Raw genomic sequence first — 19,333 nt, forward strand, 5'->3', positions numbered from 1 at the left:
CACTCTCGGATGCAGCGCATCCAGCCCCATGGACTTGTGCTTGTCCAGCTTTTCTAAATAGTCCCGAACCACTTCTTTCTCCACAGAGGGCTGGTCACCTCCTCCCCATGCTGTGCTGCCCAGTGCAGTAGTCTGGGAGCTGACCTTATTCGTGAAGACAGAGGCAAAAAAAGCATTGAGTACATTAGCTTTTTCCACATCCTCTGTCACTAGGTTGCCTCCCTCATTCAGTAAGGGGCCCACATTTTCCTTGACTTTCTTCTTGTTGCTAACATACCTGAAGAAACCCTTCTTGTTGCAGCTAGCAAGAGATGTTAAGAGTAACTCCAGGTGTGATTTGGCCTTCCTGATTTCACTCCTGCATGCCCGAGCAATATTTTTATACTCTTCCCTGGTCATTTGTCCAGTCTTGCACTTCTTGTAAGCTTCTTTTTTGTTTCAGATCAGCAAGGATTTCACTGTTAAGCCAAGCTGGTTGCCTGCCATATTTACTATTCTTTCTACACATCGGGATGGTTTGTCCCTGTAACCTCAATAAGGATTCTTCAAAATACAGCCAGCTCTCCTGGATTCCTTCCCCCTCATGTTATTCTCCCAGGGGATCCTGCCCATCAGTTCCCTGAGGGAGTCAAAGTCTGCTTTTCTGAAGTCCAGGGTCCGTATTCTGTTCCTCTCCTTTCTTCCCTGTGTCAGGATCCTGAACTCGAGCATCTCCTGGTCACTGCCTCCCAGGTTCCCATCCACTTTTGCTTCCCCTACTAATTCTTCCCGGTTTGTGAGCAGCAGGTCAAGAAGAGCTCTGCCTCTAGTTGTTTTCTCCAGCACTTGAACCAGGAAATTGTTCCCTACACTTTCCAAAACCTTCCTGGATTGTCTGTGCACCGCTGTATTGCTCTCCCAGCAGACATCAGGGTGATTGAAGTCTCCCATGAGAACCAGGGCCTGCGATCTAGTAACTTCTGAGAGTTGCCAGAAGAAAGCCTCGTCCACCTCATCCCCCTGGTCTGGTGGTCTATAGTAGACTCCCACCACGACATCACCCTTGTTGCTCACGCTTCTAAACTTAATCCAGAGACTCTCAGGTTTTTCTGCAGTTTCATACTTGAGCTCTGAGCAGTCATGCTGCTCCCTTACATACAATGCAACTCCCTCACCTTTTCTGCCGTGCCTGTCCTTCCTGAACAGTTTATATCCATCCATGACAGTACTCCAGTCATGTGAGTTATCCCACCAAGTCTCTGTTATTCCAATCACATCATAATTACTTGACTGTGCCAGGACTTCCAGTTCTCCCTGCTTGTTTCCCAGGCTTCTTGCATTTGTATATAGGCACTTGAGATACGTCGCTGATCGTCCCTCTTTCTCAGTATGAGGCAGGAGCCCTTCCCTCTCGCGCGCTCCTGCTCGTGCTTCCTCCCGGTATCCCCTTCCCCACTTACCTCAGGGCTTTGGTCTCCTTCCCCCGTTGAACGTAGTTTAAAGCCCTCCTCACTAGGTTAGCCAGCCTGCTTGCGAAGATGCTCTTCCCTCTCTTTGTTAGGTGGAGCCCGTCTCTGCCTAGCATTCCTCCTTCTTGGAACACCATCCCATGGTCAGAGAATCCAAAGCCTTCTCTCTGACATCACCTGCGTAGCCATTCGTTGACTTCCTCGATTCGACGGTCTCTACCCAGGCCTTTTCCTTCCACGGGGAGAATGGATGAAAAGACCACTTGCACCTCAAACTCCTTTATCCTTCTTCCCAGAGCCACGTAGTGATCCGCAGTGATCCGCTCAAGGTCATTCTTGGCAGTATCATTGATGCCCACGTGGAGAAGCAGGAAGGGGTAGCAATCCGAGGGCTTGATGAGTCTCTGCAGTCTTTCCATCACGTCCCTAGCTCCTGGCAAGCAGCAGACTTCTCGGTTTTCCCGGTCGGGGCGGCAGATAGATGACTCAGTCCCCCTGAGGAGAGAGTCCCTGACCACCACCACCCGCCTCCTTCTCTTGGAAGCGGTGGTTGTGGAACCCCCAACCCTAGGACAGTGCATCTCATGCCTTCCAATCGGCGGAGTCTCCTTCTGTTCCCTTCCCTCAGATGTATCATCTAATCCACTCTCCGCATTAGTACCTGTGAAGAGAACATGAAAACGGTTGCTTACCTGTATCTGCATTGCTGGTACACGGACGTTCCCCTTTCTTCTTCTGGAGGTCACATGCTGCCAAATTTCTTCACCGTCCTCCTGTCCCCGCAGTGCAGCCTGCTCTGAATCTTCAGAACGTTGTGTCCGTAGAAGCATATCCTGATGTCTGTGCAGGAAATCTTCAGTTTCTCTTATGCAACGCAGGGTCGATACCTGTTGCTCCAGACCTTGAACCTTCTCTTCCAATGTGGAGACCAGCTTGCACTTTGTACAGACAAAGTTGCTTCTCTCCTGTGGAAGAAAGACTAACATGGCACATCCGGTGCAGGTCACAACAGCTGAACACTCCCCATCCATATTACCTTCCTTCTACGAGCTTCCTCAGGAGTTGTTGTAACTACTCAGAGAAGCCGGCAAGATGTAAGCCTCAGTGGGCTCTCCCCAGGTGAACTCCCAGGCAAACCCCCTCTGTTAGCTTCTCTGCTGTTCGCTGCTCAGCTGGTTCGCAGCTGACTGGCTTTTTATAACGGTCAGGCCCACTCAAGGCTCACCTGGAACATAGCACTCCCAATTCACACTTTTCAAACAACCAGTCAAGCACACAGTCAAACTGTCCCCACAACAGACACTCACCAACACAGCCTCCTTAATGCAGCCCTTAGCGTACCTCCTCTCAGGCAGATCCCAGGCAAACTCCCTCTGTTAGCCTCTCTGCTGTTCGCTGCTCAGCTGGTTCGCAGCTGACTGGCTTTTGTTTGTATAGCTCTGCTAATTGGTGACTAGTGATATGGTAAAGGGGCATTGCTATTCAGAGCTGCCTCCCAATAGCTGAAGGGTGCAGACATGAAGGATAAATATTACTACACTGAAGTTATTTATCGCCTTCTCGCTCTTGAGCCTCATGCTCCCAGCCTGAGAATCTTTTAATGAAAAATGCAAAACTTATGGAACTGAATGGATGGGGGTTGGCACTGGGATACTGATGATCAGGCCCAGGTTAGTAGTGACCAGAAGTTATGAACCATTTAAAGGTTGCTTGGCCTATGAACAAAAGTTGGTGGTTGTAATTGAGTTCCTTCTGCCCATCACAAACATCTATCTCATTCAGTGCTAATTGGCACCCTTAATTGTCTGAGCTGGGCAACCAAGGATTGAATGGGCATGGAGACAGTGTCGCACTCATAACTCATACCTGGAAGGGGCCATTCCAAGACAGAAATGGTCTGGAGAGGTAGTTCGGGAGGAGCTTCCATTACCTTTACGATGTGTGTCTTCTTTGGATAAGTAGGACTTTGATCTCTAGGATTCTCTCTCTTGCCTTTCATGACATTCATGCTAAATTTTAAACACTGAATTCACTTAAAAACAAAGGGAAAAGGAGGGATGGACACAGGTAAAATCTATACGGTTATAGTTTAAAAAAAAAAAAGCCTTCACAAAATCCTGTATGACTCTACCTGCCTCTGTTACAACCACCACTGTACCATACATCTGAATGAACATCGTGCTAGGTAAACACAGCACAGGCCACCTTTAATGCATTTTGATGTTTTAAGAAGCTTTTGTTTGCCTTACGTGGACATCTGGATAATTTTGTTTGGTTCTTGGTTTTTTTCCCACAGTTTCAGCTTCTTGCTTCAGCGCTGTTCAAGTCTGGTTCAGATTTCACCACTCTGGGTGAGTATATTATTATGAACCAGAGATGAATTACTGCTACCCTTACTTCTCTGGTGTTGATGGCCGCGCTGCCTGCAGAGTTGGGGGGCTGGAGAATGGCAGCTGGAGGCCAGGAGCCCAGCCCTGAAGGCAGAGCCGCTGCCAGCAGCAGTGCAGAATTAAGGATGACTGGGGATGGTGTTGCCACCCTTATTTCTGTGCTGCTGTCTGCAGAGCTGTGCCCTCAGTCAGCAGCCACCACTCTAGCCACCCAGCTCTGAAGGCAGCACAAAAGTAAGGGTGGCAACACAGCAACCCCCCTAAAATAACCTTGTGACCCCACCGTAACTCTCGTTTGGGTCAGGAACCCCAATATGAGAAATGCTGGTCTCCCCCATGAAATCTTTACAGTATAGAGTAAAAGCACATGAAAGACCAGATTTCACGGTCCGTGACATGTTTTTCATGGCCGCGAATTTGGTAGGGCCCTACATATAAATCCATTGCCCTTGAGCGATGTTGGCTTGCATGTGGGGCAGACCAACTCCAGGCTGATTTAGAGTATGTATAATGGATAGACTGGTGGCAGTGGATAGTAGGGCTGAATAAACAGCCTGGACTGTTAATGCTGATGTGACGCAACGTTGGGAAAGACTTTTGGTCACAGCCAGTGCAGTGATGTGCATTTCAGAAAAGGGGATGAAGAGAGAATTGCAGATATTCCGCATTCCTTTCAAATGTATACATTTAGCATATTTCATTGCTTAATTTATTTCATGTTTTAAATTTGACTTTTTTCCTGTCTTTCTCACTCCCCCAGGATTTTCGGATGTTGATCATACCTATGCGCAAAGAACTCAGCTCTTTGATACATTAGTAAATTTCTTTCCTGACAACATGACTCCTCCTAAAGGCAACTTGGTAGACCTCATCACACTGTGACAGAAAAATCACTGGACATGTGAAAGAAGAAAAAAGCATCCATTTTCAGTATTTTAATTTTTTACTGCATTGATTGACTGCTGTGTGCAGTAATATAGTGACCCCTGGGTCTTTGAAAGGGGCTTTATACTTGTATAATGAATACCTGAGGTTTTTCCCCTTGTTGAATTAGGCTAATAAAATGTAACTGACATGTATATATTTTCTGATTTTGACTTAAGAGTTAGCAAATACAAGAAGAAATCAATCATGCAGTCATTTTTGCTTTTAGGGGAAATGCTAAGATATTTCAGGCTCCTGGAAACTGAAGATGGTTTTACTTTGTTTTTTTTTTATTTTTAAAATGCCCCTTGCTTTATTGTAACTAATCATGACATTTGCTTTGCCCTACTGGCTTTATTCACAGCAGTTGTGTAACTTGGCAGCAGGACACTGCTGTTCGTTAAGGTAATGTGTCTTCACTGATTTGAGTCCTGTAATTGTAATGTACAGTGTGAAGGAGGATGTCTCTCAAATTTTCCACCCTCTTAGACTGAGAAACTGACTAACACTAGCGTGTAATTGGATTTCCTATAGAGTGTGAACATAAATATTTAGCTGGTGCTACGGTAAATGCCTGGCTTCCATTCTCTGAAGCCTTAAAGTTGGCAGTCAAGTTTGAACCTCAGAGAAACCTTTGAAAATAGCGTGCAGGAGGTGCTGGTACAAGCATTTCTTCAGGGATGGTTTTATGTCTGTGCCTCTTCTGTGCTGCTTTCATGACACACTTTGCAAGTCCTTGTAAAGTTCTACAGAATTGGATCTTCCACATCCCCCATGCACACGCTGCACCTCTAAAGCACTTCAGTCTGGATGCAGTTTTCCAAAGCAGAATGTCTGCATTTACATACATGTTGACTCTGCATATATTTGTGTGAATGTGAAATTTAATGAGGATTGTTCTCAACAGCTTGTTTTTTGTCTTTGTCCTATGTAGCACAGCTCGTTTAAGTGCATCTTCGAATTATTCCATGCACAAAGGCCTCTCCCTTCATTTAAAGGATGGATCTATTAAAATAAGTTGAATGCATACGTCCAGAAAGAGGACTTTATTTTCTCCCTTGCAGAAAACATTCTTTGTATGTAGGCCTAAGGGCTTGGAGCTGCACTGTGTCCGTAAAGTATAATGAAGGACACATGCGCCTAGTGTTAGCATATACTTAAATTCTGCAGTGCCAGAAAGCATGCAGTTCAAACTGGTTGACAAGTTATATAAAGACTGTAGAGATTCATGTCTAGAGGGCCAGCAGCCCATAGGACATGAATCCTGAATTTCCTGTGTCTGAGTAACTTCCACTGAATTTACTGGAAGTATTGTGTGTGCAGGGATGATGGATTAGACGTTTTTAAATGAAAAGAAATGACAGTCAAGAATATTTTTTCATAGTTCTAGTATCTTTGTGCTTTCATTCAGTTAGTCTCCTTCCTCACATTTTATTTCCAGTATCAATACATTGGAAATCATGAAGAAAAAATGTGTAATATTTATCTTATTAAGCTATTAAACACCCAGAAATTAACAGTACATTAGAGGCTGAATTTACTTTAAAAACTAAATGATTAGACTTGACTTTTTTTTTTTCTTGAAAGGATTATAGATGTTGCTTTTTTTAAGTTACCGCTAACTTACTGTTTGGCAAGTAAGTTAATGTAGTTAACAGAGAGCAAATCAAAAAATCAATGGAATACAGTTTAGCAAATACAATCTGGTTAAATGTTCCAAAGGAACAATGTCTAAAAAGAGAAAAAAATTCTCAAGTGACATGAAAAAGTGCCATGCCACAGGTTTTTTTTACTGCATGTTGTAACCTTCTGGTTCTTTGCTAGATAATGGCTTTGTTAATCTTGTTGCTTCCAATAGCTCTGTGCCATAGCACTGAGGTTCTGTAGCTAAACTAAATTTTTCAGTCCAAGTACTGAGGTTTACAATGCTGTGTGCCGTTTATCTTGGGAGTATGATTATGCATTCTGTTCACAGAAACAAACTTGCTCACAACTTCAAGCGGGTGATTCTTGTTTTTTGGGCTGGGTTGGTTTGTTTTTCCCAAAAAATCTTTCTAAGCAGTTTACCCAAGCATTTACTTTTCTAATTTTCATTTTTCTAGCTGGTGGGTTTTTTGGTTCAATTTTATTTAAACAAAAATAAAGTTAAAAGGTAACAAAAAAACCCCAAAGTGAAACAATTACATTAAATAGCAACCCAAGAGTTGGTTTAGTGGAGGATCTAATAAAAACACCAAACGTATTCGGGGTAGTAACCTCATTGAGAAGCATATCTTGCAAATCAAGCTGTGATTAAGTGACAACATATTCACTTCACTGAAGTAAAGCATGATCTGATGAGAGATTTGCAAACATAATTGACTAGGGTGTGTGTTTGCTGTGATTTCGCTGAAAACTACGAGGACTAAAATTCTCAGTTTTTATAGAATCATAGAATATCAGGGTTGGAAGGGACCTCAGGAGGTCATCTAGTCCAACCCCCTGTTCAAAGCAGGACCAATCTCCAATTAAATCATCCCAGCCAGGGCTTTGTCAAGCCTGACCTTAAAAACTTCTAAGGAAGGAGATTCTACCACCTCCCTAGGTAATGCATTCCAGTGTTCCACCACCCTCCTAGTGAAGAAGTTTTTCCTAATATCCAACCTAAATCTCCCCCACTGCAACTTGAGACCATTACTCCTTGTCCTGTCCTCTTCTACCACTGAGAATAGTCTAGAACCATCCTCTCTGGAACCACCTTTCAAGTAGTTGAAAGCAGCTATCAAATCCCCCCTCATTCTTCTCTTCTGCAGACTAAACAATCCCAGTTCCCTCAGCCTCTCCTCATAACTCATGTGTTCCAGACCCCTAATCATTTTTGTTGCCCTTCGCTGGACTCTCTCCAATTTATCCACATCCTTCTTGTAGTGCGGGGCCCAAAACTGGACACAGTATTCCAGAAGAGGCCTCACCAATGTCTAATAGAGGGGAACGATCACATCCCTCGATCTGCTCGCTATGCCCCTACTTAGTTTTAAAGTTCTCTGTTATATATAGACAGACACACAACGGCAAATGTTCAGTCATGGGCTTAAACCTGCTCTGTGCTAGGGGAGGTTGTGGATGCCTGCAAGTGCAGAAAGTTAAATTTGCTAGCTTAGTACTTCCTACACAGTGACTGACCATCCTGTCTCTTATCCCGAGCTAATGGGAGTACTTGAATATCAAATATTGACACACCTTTGCTGTGTACACAGACAAGGTTTACCAATCCCCCCCCCACACACACACTGCCCCCCCCATACACACACCACTCAGTGTGCACTTTATTGCTTCTAGCTGGTGATTAACCAGCTGCCATTTCCACAGCTCTCGTCCTTTTTAAGAACTGCTTTATGTACAACCTGACACAGCAAATGTATTGGCTGCTGTATATTTGTGGAGCAATAGAGGCACCCTGTGGCAAGACAGGTTTATCCAAAATGAGTATTTCCTATGGATTTATTAAAGGGTATCCACTACTTCCGTGCCATTTTCATGGTTAGTAATTATAATTCAATGATTGGTGCTTTGCCATAATATACACTGCATCTCTTGTATAGCTGATAAAAATAGATAGTATAAAAAAACTTACTGCTCAGTTTCCTGAGAATGTACAGAAATTCCTGTAATAGCCTGTTAAAGTATAATTGTGATATTAGATTTTGAGGTTGTATTATGCGTGGGCTTAAGTTGTGTCATTCCAGGAACTTATTAGCTTAAAGCATTATGGAAATACAAAAGTCCAAACAGAAGAGATCCACCTTCTTGTTTGGAAGGGTCATTTTAGAAGACATTTCGTGATATAGGCACTCACTGGATAACAGCATAAGTGTGAACACATGCTTTACTTGGTACCATCTCGGTACTTGATCCTGCTGATTACAAAGTGCCTCAAAACACTTTAACAGAGAGCCTGCTTCCCGGCGTGGAGCACATGAAAGAACATGTAGTATACATGATTTCTACTTCGTAAATTTACTACCACATATTATCCACATTGCAACTCTAGGCCACTTCATTACATGGAAATGTAAATTGGGCATTCTAAAATAAACCTTGTCCCATTTGCTTAAGTGAACACTTTTTTCCCTACCAACTGAAGTCTGTAAAACAAAGACTATTTTAACACATAGCTGGTTTATTTGTAACGATTTATAAGGCAAAAAACTTTGCACCAACAATTTGAAGAATCAGAAGCGATAATTTAAATGTCTGCTATTCTCAGTGCTTTCTAACTAGTGGAGACTGAGACAAACTGAGCCAATGAGTACTGATATTGGTCTTCAGGATGTTTGTCCTTGGGATGGTGCTCAGTAGGTAAGTGTTTGTTCGCACAAAGGTTGTTTTATGTTAATGTTCCTGAGAAGCTGTGTATAAATCTTCCTCAGAAAACACGGCCTTTTACCTACTGCAAATGGCCAAAACTGAATCCAATGTTGAATGTATAGTCTTAGACATGGGTCATGAACTTGGGGCAGTGGAAACAATCTCTGTATCACCCCAATTGCCAATGGGTCAGAAGGCAGAAATCCATAGATGTCCATGTGTTTTAGGTAAACCTGTATCTTTTGGATTCTTTCAGAAATGGTATCTTCAGGTTAAAGCACCATTGTTAATGTTTAAACATATTTTGCATGAGGCATATAAATGCAAGGGACAAAACGAAGCTTTTTTTGCTTAATTTTTTTAAGAAATCAAATTGACCAACATTCCATTTGACTCTTATCTGTTGTGAAAGGTCTCAATGGCAGCATTCCTACAGTGGTGGGACATTAATGTTGTCTACACCTGTCTGCAGGGTGGTAATTATTTAAACTAGTTACATTTCTTATCCATCCTGACTCTTGCTGAGAGAGTTTCAATGTATAGTTGGTCATAATTCAAACTCTTTTTTTCTTGCTGATCATAGTGAAGGGTGGTCATTCCTTGAAATCAGAAGATGTGCTTATTCTGCCCTCTGCTCCCATGCACAGTACCCCATATATGTAGTATTAGATGGGAACAGTAGAAATGTAAATAAATACTGATCTGTTAGGTTGCCTATGATTTTGTGTGTATATGTAAATTGCAGGTTAATTTATGAGTAAGGCCACAGGTACTGTGTATGGAGTTGTTTTCAAAACCATGTTGAAGCATTTATTTTGAAAAAACAGTGCATGCAGACACAGTTGCAAAGGGTTTGCAAATAGATCTTCTAGGTAGATCTGCCTTGATAATGTACTTCAGAAAAACCTCTGCACTGATTTCTTTCTCTGAGAATAGTTTTGACTGTGACACGGAGCTGGCATCCAATTTAGGCATTCTTTTCCCTGACCATGGAGTTGCTTGAGGAAACCATCTTTCTTGCCAGAGACATCAGTCATGTGAAAACTGGTGAACAGAGTATAATTCATCTTTAAGTTCGCATAGCTCTGTTCCTAAGAATGAAGTGCAGTAAAGAATCCATTATCTCTGGATGGGAGATATTGTCACATCTCTTACGGTCGTTGCTTTTCCTTTCTTCTTCCCAGAAGCTAAAAAGATCTGTAATCCCGTGTGTGGAAATGTACTTTATAAAATCAGTTGCTGGAGGAAACAGATTTGGTATATTGAGTTTTTTTTTCACCTGTTTCTTCTAGGAACAAAAACCAGGAAGTCTTACATTGCTCATGAATTAATCCTATATCCAGTGTAGTAGGCTGCATGTCTGACTTTACGTTTTTTCCTTCAGTAGTTATTTCTCTTGTGAGATGGGAAGTATAAAAAAGTCATAAATTTGCTATAGCCCACTATCAGCTGAGTTAGAGTACCACACAGATGATAAAGCATTACAAAACAAGCACCAGTGTAAACTCCACTCAGAGGTGATTAGACAAAGGCTATGTACACAGTACAGCTTAAGTTAATATAAGTTATGTCGCTCGAGGGTGTGAATAAGCCACCTCCCTGCGTGACGTAAGTTACATCAACCTAAGTGCTGGTGTGGACAGCATCATATCAGTGGATGATCTTCTACCACCACTGGCAGGGCCTGGAGTAATTAAATTGACGGGAGAGCTCTCTCCCATCAGCAAAATTGTCATGAAATTACCTAGCACAGGCATGCAGTATATCTGCCCCAGGCCTTATCTTGATGACTGGGCAAGTAGAATTTTGCTGTGTTAAGAAATGATTTATCTCTTAGTGAGTTGGGCGTAGGTGTCGGTGAAGGAATTTAGAGCAGGTGACTTGGTGTAAGGGAATAAACTGCTTATGTAACCTGGGCAGATTACAGTAATTTAAAGGGAAACAAGTCAAAAAGTTTCTACATAAAAAATACCTGTTGTGTAATGAGGAATGTACAATCCCTAATATTAATACACTTCTGATGGAGTTATAGTGCAAAGGTTTTTTAGTTGAATGCCTCCCCACTACCCGAGCAATGTGGGAAACAAATACCCATTGCATTGGTGCAGGAGCACCAGAAAGTGAATCTAATATGTGGAAAGTGCATACTCCATGGCCACGTCCAATTTTATTGTTGAGGGTAGCTGAGTGTAGGGGGAGAAGTTAAGTCAGCATAAATGGGAAAGAGTAAAACAGGTAGTTAAACTTACTGTACTATTCTGAGGTAGATTTAGTAACATAAGGGATTTAAAATAAAAAATATTTTGTTAGCGACCCTTTATTTACAGTTTGAAACCAAATCCCAGCTACTGTATTGCTGCCTTGTTCTTCGCCACAAAAAAAGCCAGCTCTGTGGCTTCGGGGAAGCGCTGTGTGCTGCCACAAGGGATACTCTGTCAAAGAGATGGAGTTTTTTCCTATATGGTGTTGGGACATGGGGACTCCTGACGCTGCTTTACAGCAAATTCCTCCCATCAGTTTGAGGCCTGGTTCTCTCTGAAGATGATAGCTATTCTTGACAGAGGAGAAGCAGAGGCAAGATGTGGGTGTGGGGGGAGATTGAGACACGATGAAGTGGGGTTGAATTAAGCAAAGATGACTGCTCTTTCAAGGGCATGGGGTTTAAAATAGCGGCTAAGAGAGCCCTGGAAGATATAATTGCATCTGGACTTCAAAAGAAGTTATAAAAATCTTTCAAGAGGTTGCTAAGGAATCTTGATAACTATGGCATGGAAGGAGGGGAAGCTGTCACAGACCAGACGCTGGTTTAGTAGTAGAGAGAAAAGACAGGAATAAGCAACTAAGGGCTTGTCTACGCTACTGCTCAAGTCGATGTAAGTTCTGGCACTCAGGGGTGTGAAAAAGTCACCTCCCTGAGCAATGTAAGTTGCATTGATTTAGAGTGATATCCACGCAGCACTGTGTTGGTGGGAGATGCTCTCCTGCTGATCTAGCTTCCGCCTCTCATTGAGGGACAGTTATGCTGATGGGAGAGCACTCTCCTGTTGGCATAGTGCTTCTTCACCAGACACTACAGCGATGCAGCTGCACCGGCGTAGCGTGGTAGCGTAGACTAGCCCTAACTTTTGGCTTGGGACGATGCTAATGTGCATGTAGAGTAGTTGCAACTAACTCGGAAAGTACCCGGCAGCTTAACAGAAAGTTCTGCTTGATTCAGAGCCAAAGAGTGAAGATGATGGGTCGCATTACAAAGGGGATAGAGAATAAGAGGAAAATACAGTATTGAAGCCATAACGTAACTCAGTAAAGTGCCCTCCTTGAAATCCTGAGTCTTGATAATTTTTACTAAATAAGCACTTTTTTAACTGCGTAGTTGGCCAAGTGCATTATCAGTGGCTAACACTTTCCTCTGAAAACCACTGGGCGTGGTTCGTTTATTTGTGAATGTGATTTTAGAAGATACTGTGTGCAGCTTTATACTGTCTGCAGCATAAGGACATCAGCTTTAAGGTATTTAATTATTGCTCTTACTTGGCTAGTGCCATTAATTGAATTGGAAAATGAGGATTCTGTATATACACTAAAACAGCAGTTCTCAAACTGTGGATCACAACCCCCTTTGAATAGGGTCACCAGGGCTTGCTGAAGCCCGAGCCCCACTACCCAGGGCCTAAGCCAAAGCCTGAGGGCGTCAGGACTCAGGTTGCAGGCCCCCTGCCTGGGGCTGAAGCCCTTGAGCTTCAGCTTGGCCCCCCGTCCTGGAGTGGTGAGACTTGGGCTTTGGCTCCCCCCAACCAGGAGGCAGGGTTCGGGTCCTTTGGTCCCCATCCTGGGGTCATGAAATAACTTTTGTTTTCAGAAGGGAGTTGCGGTGCAATGAAGTTGGAGAACCCCTGCACTACAAATTCCTGGAGAAATAGGATTGTTTGTTTGGTAATCGGTGTTGCCAGGTGTAGGCTCTGTTTTGCTCATGTAATACTAATGACACTTGAGGAATCAGTCATTCGCTTCCAGGTTTCTGGCCTTTTAAAAAGATGTATTGCTTTGATGGGTAATCATTTTGCCACTTCAGTGAATTTAAGTGTTCGGGAAACAGGGTTTCTTTTTTCTCCTTTCCAATATCGTCTGTGCCATCTAACCATACTGATGGATGTCAGTTTGCTAAACTTTGAAAATAAGTGGTGACACATTGACACTGGTCTGAAACAACCAGGGATAATACCTTGCCCTACTCTTTCAGCAACTTCTCCAGTATGTTAACCTATGTGTTTTTAGTGGTGCCATTCTTTGATTTCTTTGAAAGGGAGAGGTTAAAATGTTAGTCATCCTCCGAGAGAAGGCAAAACTGCCTTTCCATCCATTGTTTAGTCCCTGGAGAATTAGACCCGTTGACAAAACTATTTTTCATGTGTGGTGAACTAGAGAGAGGCCTCATGCCCAAGAGGAGGGGAGGGGAAGCACATGACTTGTTTGTTTTGGCTATAGTTCTGACTGGTGTAGCTTATGCCACAGCTGTGAATATTGGTGTATTAGATTGATGTAAATGTGTGGTAACACAGTATTACAGTGAGGAGCTCTTTAATATTTATTAACATGGGCACTGTGTGTGTTTAATCACTGTACTGTCATGAAAGGGTCGTGCTAAAAACATTAGGTTGCGGTAATCGGAATTTTTATGCAAGATTTTTGCTCTCTGGAAACCACCTATGTTCTGATGATCCAAAAAAAAATAATAATAATAATTTGGGGAAACTGTTAACATGGCATAAGAACACTGTGGCTCAGGAGTTTGGCCACAGAATCTTTCACCTCTAGGACACTTATTGAAATCCAGCAGAGAATGGTTATGGTACCATCTGATGAAGTCCTCACTACCGTCTCAAGTGACCCCAATACAAATTACTCCAGTTAGTTCAGATGGTCTGTGTTGGCATCCTCAGTAGAGGAGCAAAGGATTGAATGGAGATGAAGCCTGGGTTACCCAAGTATGCCTGGGGTTACACCCCTAGGCCTCCAGAACAGGGCTATGTCCTACCAATAGTGAGTAGTGTGCAGGGACCTTGTATTACTGTTGTCTATGTTGTGCCTGAGGTTAACTTGAGGATTTAAATGTCCAGGATTGCCAGTACAGCACCTTTCACAAACACTGTCATTAAAAAATAAATGTAAACATTAGCATTGATGCGACCTTGTTTAGTTTTAAGTCCATTTTACTTTTGAGTCCTAAACTGTTAATCTGGGCCAGTTTCTATGTGCAGGTGAACTCCAAGCTCTTTCTACCTGCAGTGACCTGAGTTTGGGGTTCTGTTTCTGAAGTTAACCCCAGTGAGCACCTTCCTTCTAGGTGTTGGCATGCCATCACCTATTGCATCAGAGGAAGAGAACTTTCAACTCAGGCTTTGGCATGTCAGTGAGAGGGAGAGCAAGATGGGGGAACAGCCCTGCATCTGTTTCCTTGTAACAAGCCTGCTGAGATTCCATTGGTTGGTTTGGAGTTTTAACTATTTGAGGGCTGCTTGAATTTCATTAGCAGCATTCAACATCAGTGTGGCATCATAATTCATTAACTAGGTGAACACAGGTCAGGATAAACTGCTTTACTATTGACCTTTTAAAGTCACATATGTGGAAAATGAAAATGTTTGTGGCTAGTTTTTTTGCACATTCCAATGGACAGCAGTTGATCATCCAGGCCTTCTTCCCAGTTCCTTACTCTATAGCATGTTCTTCTCCATTGTTGCTATTCATTCCTCGCCAAGGTCCAGTGCACGTCTGATTTCCTGATGCTGATGTACTGAAGGGGACTCTTCTTGAATGGAGGCTGTGGTGGATCATGTTTATTCCCTTCCTTTCATCAGGGCATCATTGTGACCATTTCTGTCCAGAGCACCTCAACATCACTCCTAAAATAAGGAGTTGCTACAGATTGTGCCAGCCCTGAGCCACACTCTCCTCGAGGCCTACTGGCCCAAGAACAAAGGACACGAAATCATGCGCGCTGATCCCCCCAGCAATAGTGTTATGTTCTGCCACTTATACTGCTGTACAGGAGACAGCTGGCTATTCGCATCCCTCCAAACAACCAACATTCTGGTCAGGACCTAGAGGCCCCAGACTGTAATAAACCCGCATTCCTAGGGTGGCATATGATTTTATATTGCATTAGCAGTGTGCTGGCCTCTTTGCAGAAGTATGAGGACAGAGATCTTGTGTTGAAGTTAACAAGTTAAATAATGGATTGAGGATTATGCTTGTGTCCTGAAGATATTAATAGTCAAAACAGTTAATTATCAACTTCCAGGGTTTATTCTAAATTGCAGACTCCTCTGCCCTCCTTCCCTGTTGCAAATAGGAAGAGAAATAGAGTAGGGACAGGAGGGAGGGTAGGCCTCATAAACTGCTTTATTAACTGGGCTGTTCCATATGCAAAAATTTTTGAAACCTCTCCCCTCCCTTTTCACCTCCAATCTAAAATTTGCACCATTAGGAATGAATGTGTCCTCCTACTATCCAGATTCCTTATAGATTACCCACCTGGCCCCTTTTAAAAATGAAATTAGTCCAAGAGCAGCATCTTCCAAATGCCAGGGCTGCACTTCAGGCAGGCTTTGCTGCCTCTCTTCTCCACACGAGAGCATTAAATTGATGTATAATGTTAGACCATGCTTTTTCGCTCGCTGTGCCCAGCTGCAAAGAGAAGCAAATCTGTTTAGAACCTGTTAGGACATGTCAGATGCAATACAGAATAATCAACAAACCAACCAGAAGCGGCCATCTTGAAAGATGAAAAGTAGGACCTAGAAAATACATCTGACAACTGGAAGCAAGGGAGATCCAACTGGAAGATGTTCTAAGGTTCCTTATACTTAAAGCTTAACAAAAAAAAAGTGGGCTAACTTAAGTGAACTACTTTTAACTGAAAACAGAAGAGGAGGTCTGTACTGAAATCTCAGCTCCCACGGACACACCTACACTGTTCCAAGCTTTGTAGACACTAAATGGCACGTTTCTCAATGTTGATTTAAAAATTCATTTTGTATAATTACCTAATACATTGCTATCCAAGGTATTGAACGAATTGATACACACTTCCTTCAAACACAGAACTGCTGCAGGGTGCTACAACTGCCTTTTCACAGAGTCTCTTGTCTTGATCTTTGAAATCTTTGGGAAACGACTTAGTTCTGTTCTGAGAGAAAAGTGATTTTTAAAAAGTGTCCGTCTTCAGTTCTGATAAACTTTGCTCAATTTACAAGTGCATAAAATGACTAACTGAAGAGATTCTGGAATCCAAACACCAGCCATTCTTTCTGCCTCCAATACCTATTTCTGCTGTCGGCTTTGCTGCTGCATGAGACAGGAGAGTAGCCAGCTTGCTCTCCTGTAGCCATGTTGACTCTGCTGCAGGGGTGAAGAGAATTCATTACTTTGCTTTGGTTAAACTCTACGTGTAAGACTTAGTGAAGCCTGGGGAGCAGCTTTGTTGAGTGAGAAGCTGGATTTTTTTAACCCTTTCCATCCTGTAGCTATGCTTGATTCTTTCAATTACCAGGATATTTTAAAAGGCAGAATAGCATTGAAAATGTAATGTCTTCATTTTTGTCCTCATCTGCTGCAGGTTAATGTCTTAAGGTTGCCCCCTTGAGGTGAGAGTGAGCACCTTGCTTACCTCCCATGTCATTCTCTGGGCAGCTACAACCCTGTGCTCTGGTTGTAGGGCTTAATCTTGCAAACTGTTCCTGCAGAGTTCATGGTGAAACTGATACGAGTTCTGTGCATTGTTTGCAGAGTCTGACTTAAAATCAATGGCCTGATGGCTGGGTTTTCAGTCTACTAACTTGGACTCTCTAGTTCACTCTGGGATATTGTGAGATTTCATTCCAGCAACTTCTGCATATGATTATCAGATTGATTTTACACATGCAAACTTTTGAGGTGTGACCTGGCATCAGGTCTTTGTAAATGTTTTCCCTCTCTCCTTAAAACACCTAGAGCAAGTTTCGTATCTCTAGGGTCACTGGCTGCTTGGACTAAGCTGTGACAGTCTCAGTGGATGTCATTAAAATCTCCACACCCAACAGTTGTGGGACAGACATGCACCAAGCCCTATGTATATAGAGAGGCTATAGTTATTTACAGTACCTTGGACAGTGACTGCAGAGATTTTAATGCTGCCCACCGCAAACTTTTCCCCTTGTACCATTTGCGCAAATGGCCATTATCCTCCATCCCGCTATCTTGAGTTAGTAGCACCTGCTTAATTGATGATTTATAGTCATGATAATCTGGGAGGGGGATTGAATCTTACATTGCGTGGTTCCCATGAATGCTAACACGACTTGTGCCTGCACAAAGAGAATATATGTTGACTGTTGTCATAGTCTTTGAAATAGAACCCCATTCCTTACCCTCCACCCACATTAAGCCCCCAAAAGCTGTCCCCCATATGGTGCTTTGAGATCTGAACTTCCCCTAGTCAAGAATTTGGCACATCTACATTTCTGTTTAATCTTGGACATGGTGCCTAGCTGCATTTCTAGGACAGTCCTAAGTACACTTGTGCCCATTTGAGTCCTGTTAGGTGGACATTCACTGATCATTTGCCTTACCTTCAACCCCTGCCGTAGGAGATCTGAACTGTGAGTTACAGGAGAACATTTGAATCAACGAGGGTCCTGCAGAAAGACAATCTGTGAGTTGCAGTGACATTTTCATGAGCAGGTCAAGGTCCGTACTGAATACTCATGCAGAGCTCTTAGGACACACACCACAGTAATAATGAATGCTCCGAGATACTGACAGAATTGACTATCTGCATCTGTCACCTCTTCCTGACCTACCACCTCAGCTACTGAGTTTTTTTTTTTTTTTTTTTTTTTTGCGGCTTGGAATGTTAATTTCCCTTCTCTGGCCCTTGGCCATGTTATGATTCCTGGGTTGATAAATGTGTAAGCACTGTTCTGTGAATAAATGAATGGGTGAGCTGGTGAACAATGAAAAATGTAGAATTCTGCTGTATGTAATGTACATATGGAAAGAATGTATTTTCATTTTTTTCTTAATAAAATTATATATACCAACAGGATGTGATATTTTGGCTACTGTGTGTTCATTCCAGGACCATTTTCTCTTAGGAACTGAACGCACCTTTTGGAGGGGGCACATGGAAATTGAGTGTTTTGGTACATACTGAATGTGTATTACAGGTTTCCTCAAAAATAATTGGGGCAAGTCTGTCTAGCGTTCTTATATGCCACAGAGAGAGCTGAAAGGGTATCCTGAGTACTGAAATCCGTGTTTAGCTGTGTCTGTGTGCCATGGATCTGGTGCTTAACAATCAATCACAGCTTTTGTATTTGTAAGTAATATAGAGTCAGAGCATAAGTTGGGGGTGGGGGGAAGATGCATAAGTGGGATAAAATGCAAACAGTGACATGTTCAGGAGACACTCCTCCCACCCTCCATGGAACAGTCAGCCCATTCACTAGCATGTTTCTGGGTTTCAGACACTGTACAGGGATTGTGGTGAGGTGTCCACCTCACACAGGATTAGGAGGCGTTCATGGAGGCCAGATGGGCTAATTAACCTAGTAGATTAAACACTGAGAGGAAAGCCCTAATTAGAGGAACAGGCTCACCTGTGCAGGAACGGGTGGGGCCTGTCTAAAGCCAGGTAGCTGGCTACAGATGGGGGCTGTTGCTGAGAAGGGCTGCAGTCCCTCTTTGAGTGGAGGGAGTTGGAGGCTGGCAAATACAGAGTGGGGGAAGCCATATAAGTAGGAAAAGGCCCAAGGAAACAGCAGCAAGACGTAGGACTGTACAGGGACTGCTTGTTATAGGGTCTCTGGGCTGGAATGCAGTGTAGAGCATGGGTCTGGGTTTCCCTCCCAGCCACTAGGAAGTGGCAAGGGCTTGGCTATGCCAGCCAGTGGGTCTGGACTTTGAATTCCCCAGAACAGGAGGACCTTAGTGACCTGGCAGGAGAGCCACGCCATGAAGAGGAAACTGCAGATCTGGGAGTGAGTAGGGGCTGCAGAGCAAGGCAGGATGGGGAGAAGATGCCACTGGAGGGAGAGCACAACCCTAGAAGAGTTCATTCCCAGGGTGGCCAGCAGGCGGTGCCACTCACAGTGAGTGGACCCTGTGTCAGGGATGTTTAACTCAAAGCAATCTTAAATATTGGAAATATACTGGCAATTTATGCTTCATTTGTGGCAATGTTCC

The 19,333-nt window shown here is 43.2% G+C and overlaps 1 protein-coding gene and 1 long non-coding RNA gene across 3 annotated transcripts in view; one reads left to right on the forward strand and one right to left on the reverse strand.

The window, feature by feature from the left end:
- Window positions 1–14,284, forward strand: part of MKLN1 (muskelin 1) — a 184,407-nt gene extending 170,123 nt beyond the window's left edge. For both annotated transcript variants that reach the window (XM_084630954.1, XM_084630955.1), the window contains 2 exons: window positions 3,745–3,799; window positions 4,599–14,284. In XM_084630954.1, coding sequence (XP_084487080.1) covers window positions 3,745–3,799; window positions 4,599–4,720 — 177 coding nt within the window. In that variant the 3' untranslated portion in view covers window positions 4,721–14,284. The remainder of the gene's footprint in view (window positions 1–3,744; window positions 3,800–4,598) is intronic.
- Window positions 14,285–14,691: 407 nt separating this feature from the next.
- LOC311522078 lies at window positions 14,692–18,181 on the reverse strand. The gene is made up of 2 exons (XR_014712051.1): window positions 16,383–18,181; window positions 14,692–16,298 (listed from the first exon to the last, which is right to left on the reverse strand). It is a non-coding gene; the product is annotated as an uncharacterized lncRNA (long non-coding RNA).
- Window positions 18,182–19,333: the final 1,152 nt, after the last annotated feature.

The sequence above is a fragment of the Lepidochelys olivacea genome (assembly GCF_965140295.1).
Source record: "Lepidochelys olivacea isolate rLepOli2 genome assembly, chromosome: 1".
Classification (NCBI taxonomy): domain Eukaryota; kingdom Metazoa; phylum Chordata; order Testudines; family Cheloniidae; genus Lepidochelys; species Lepidochelys olivacea.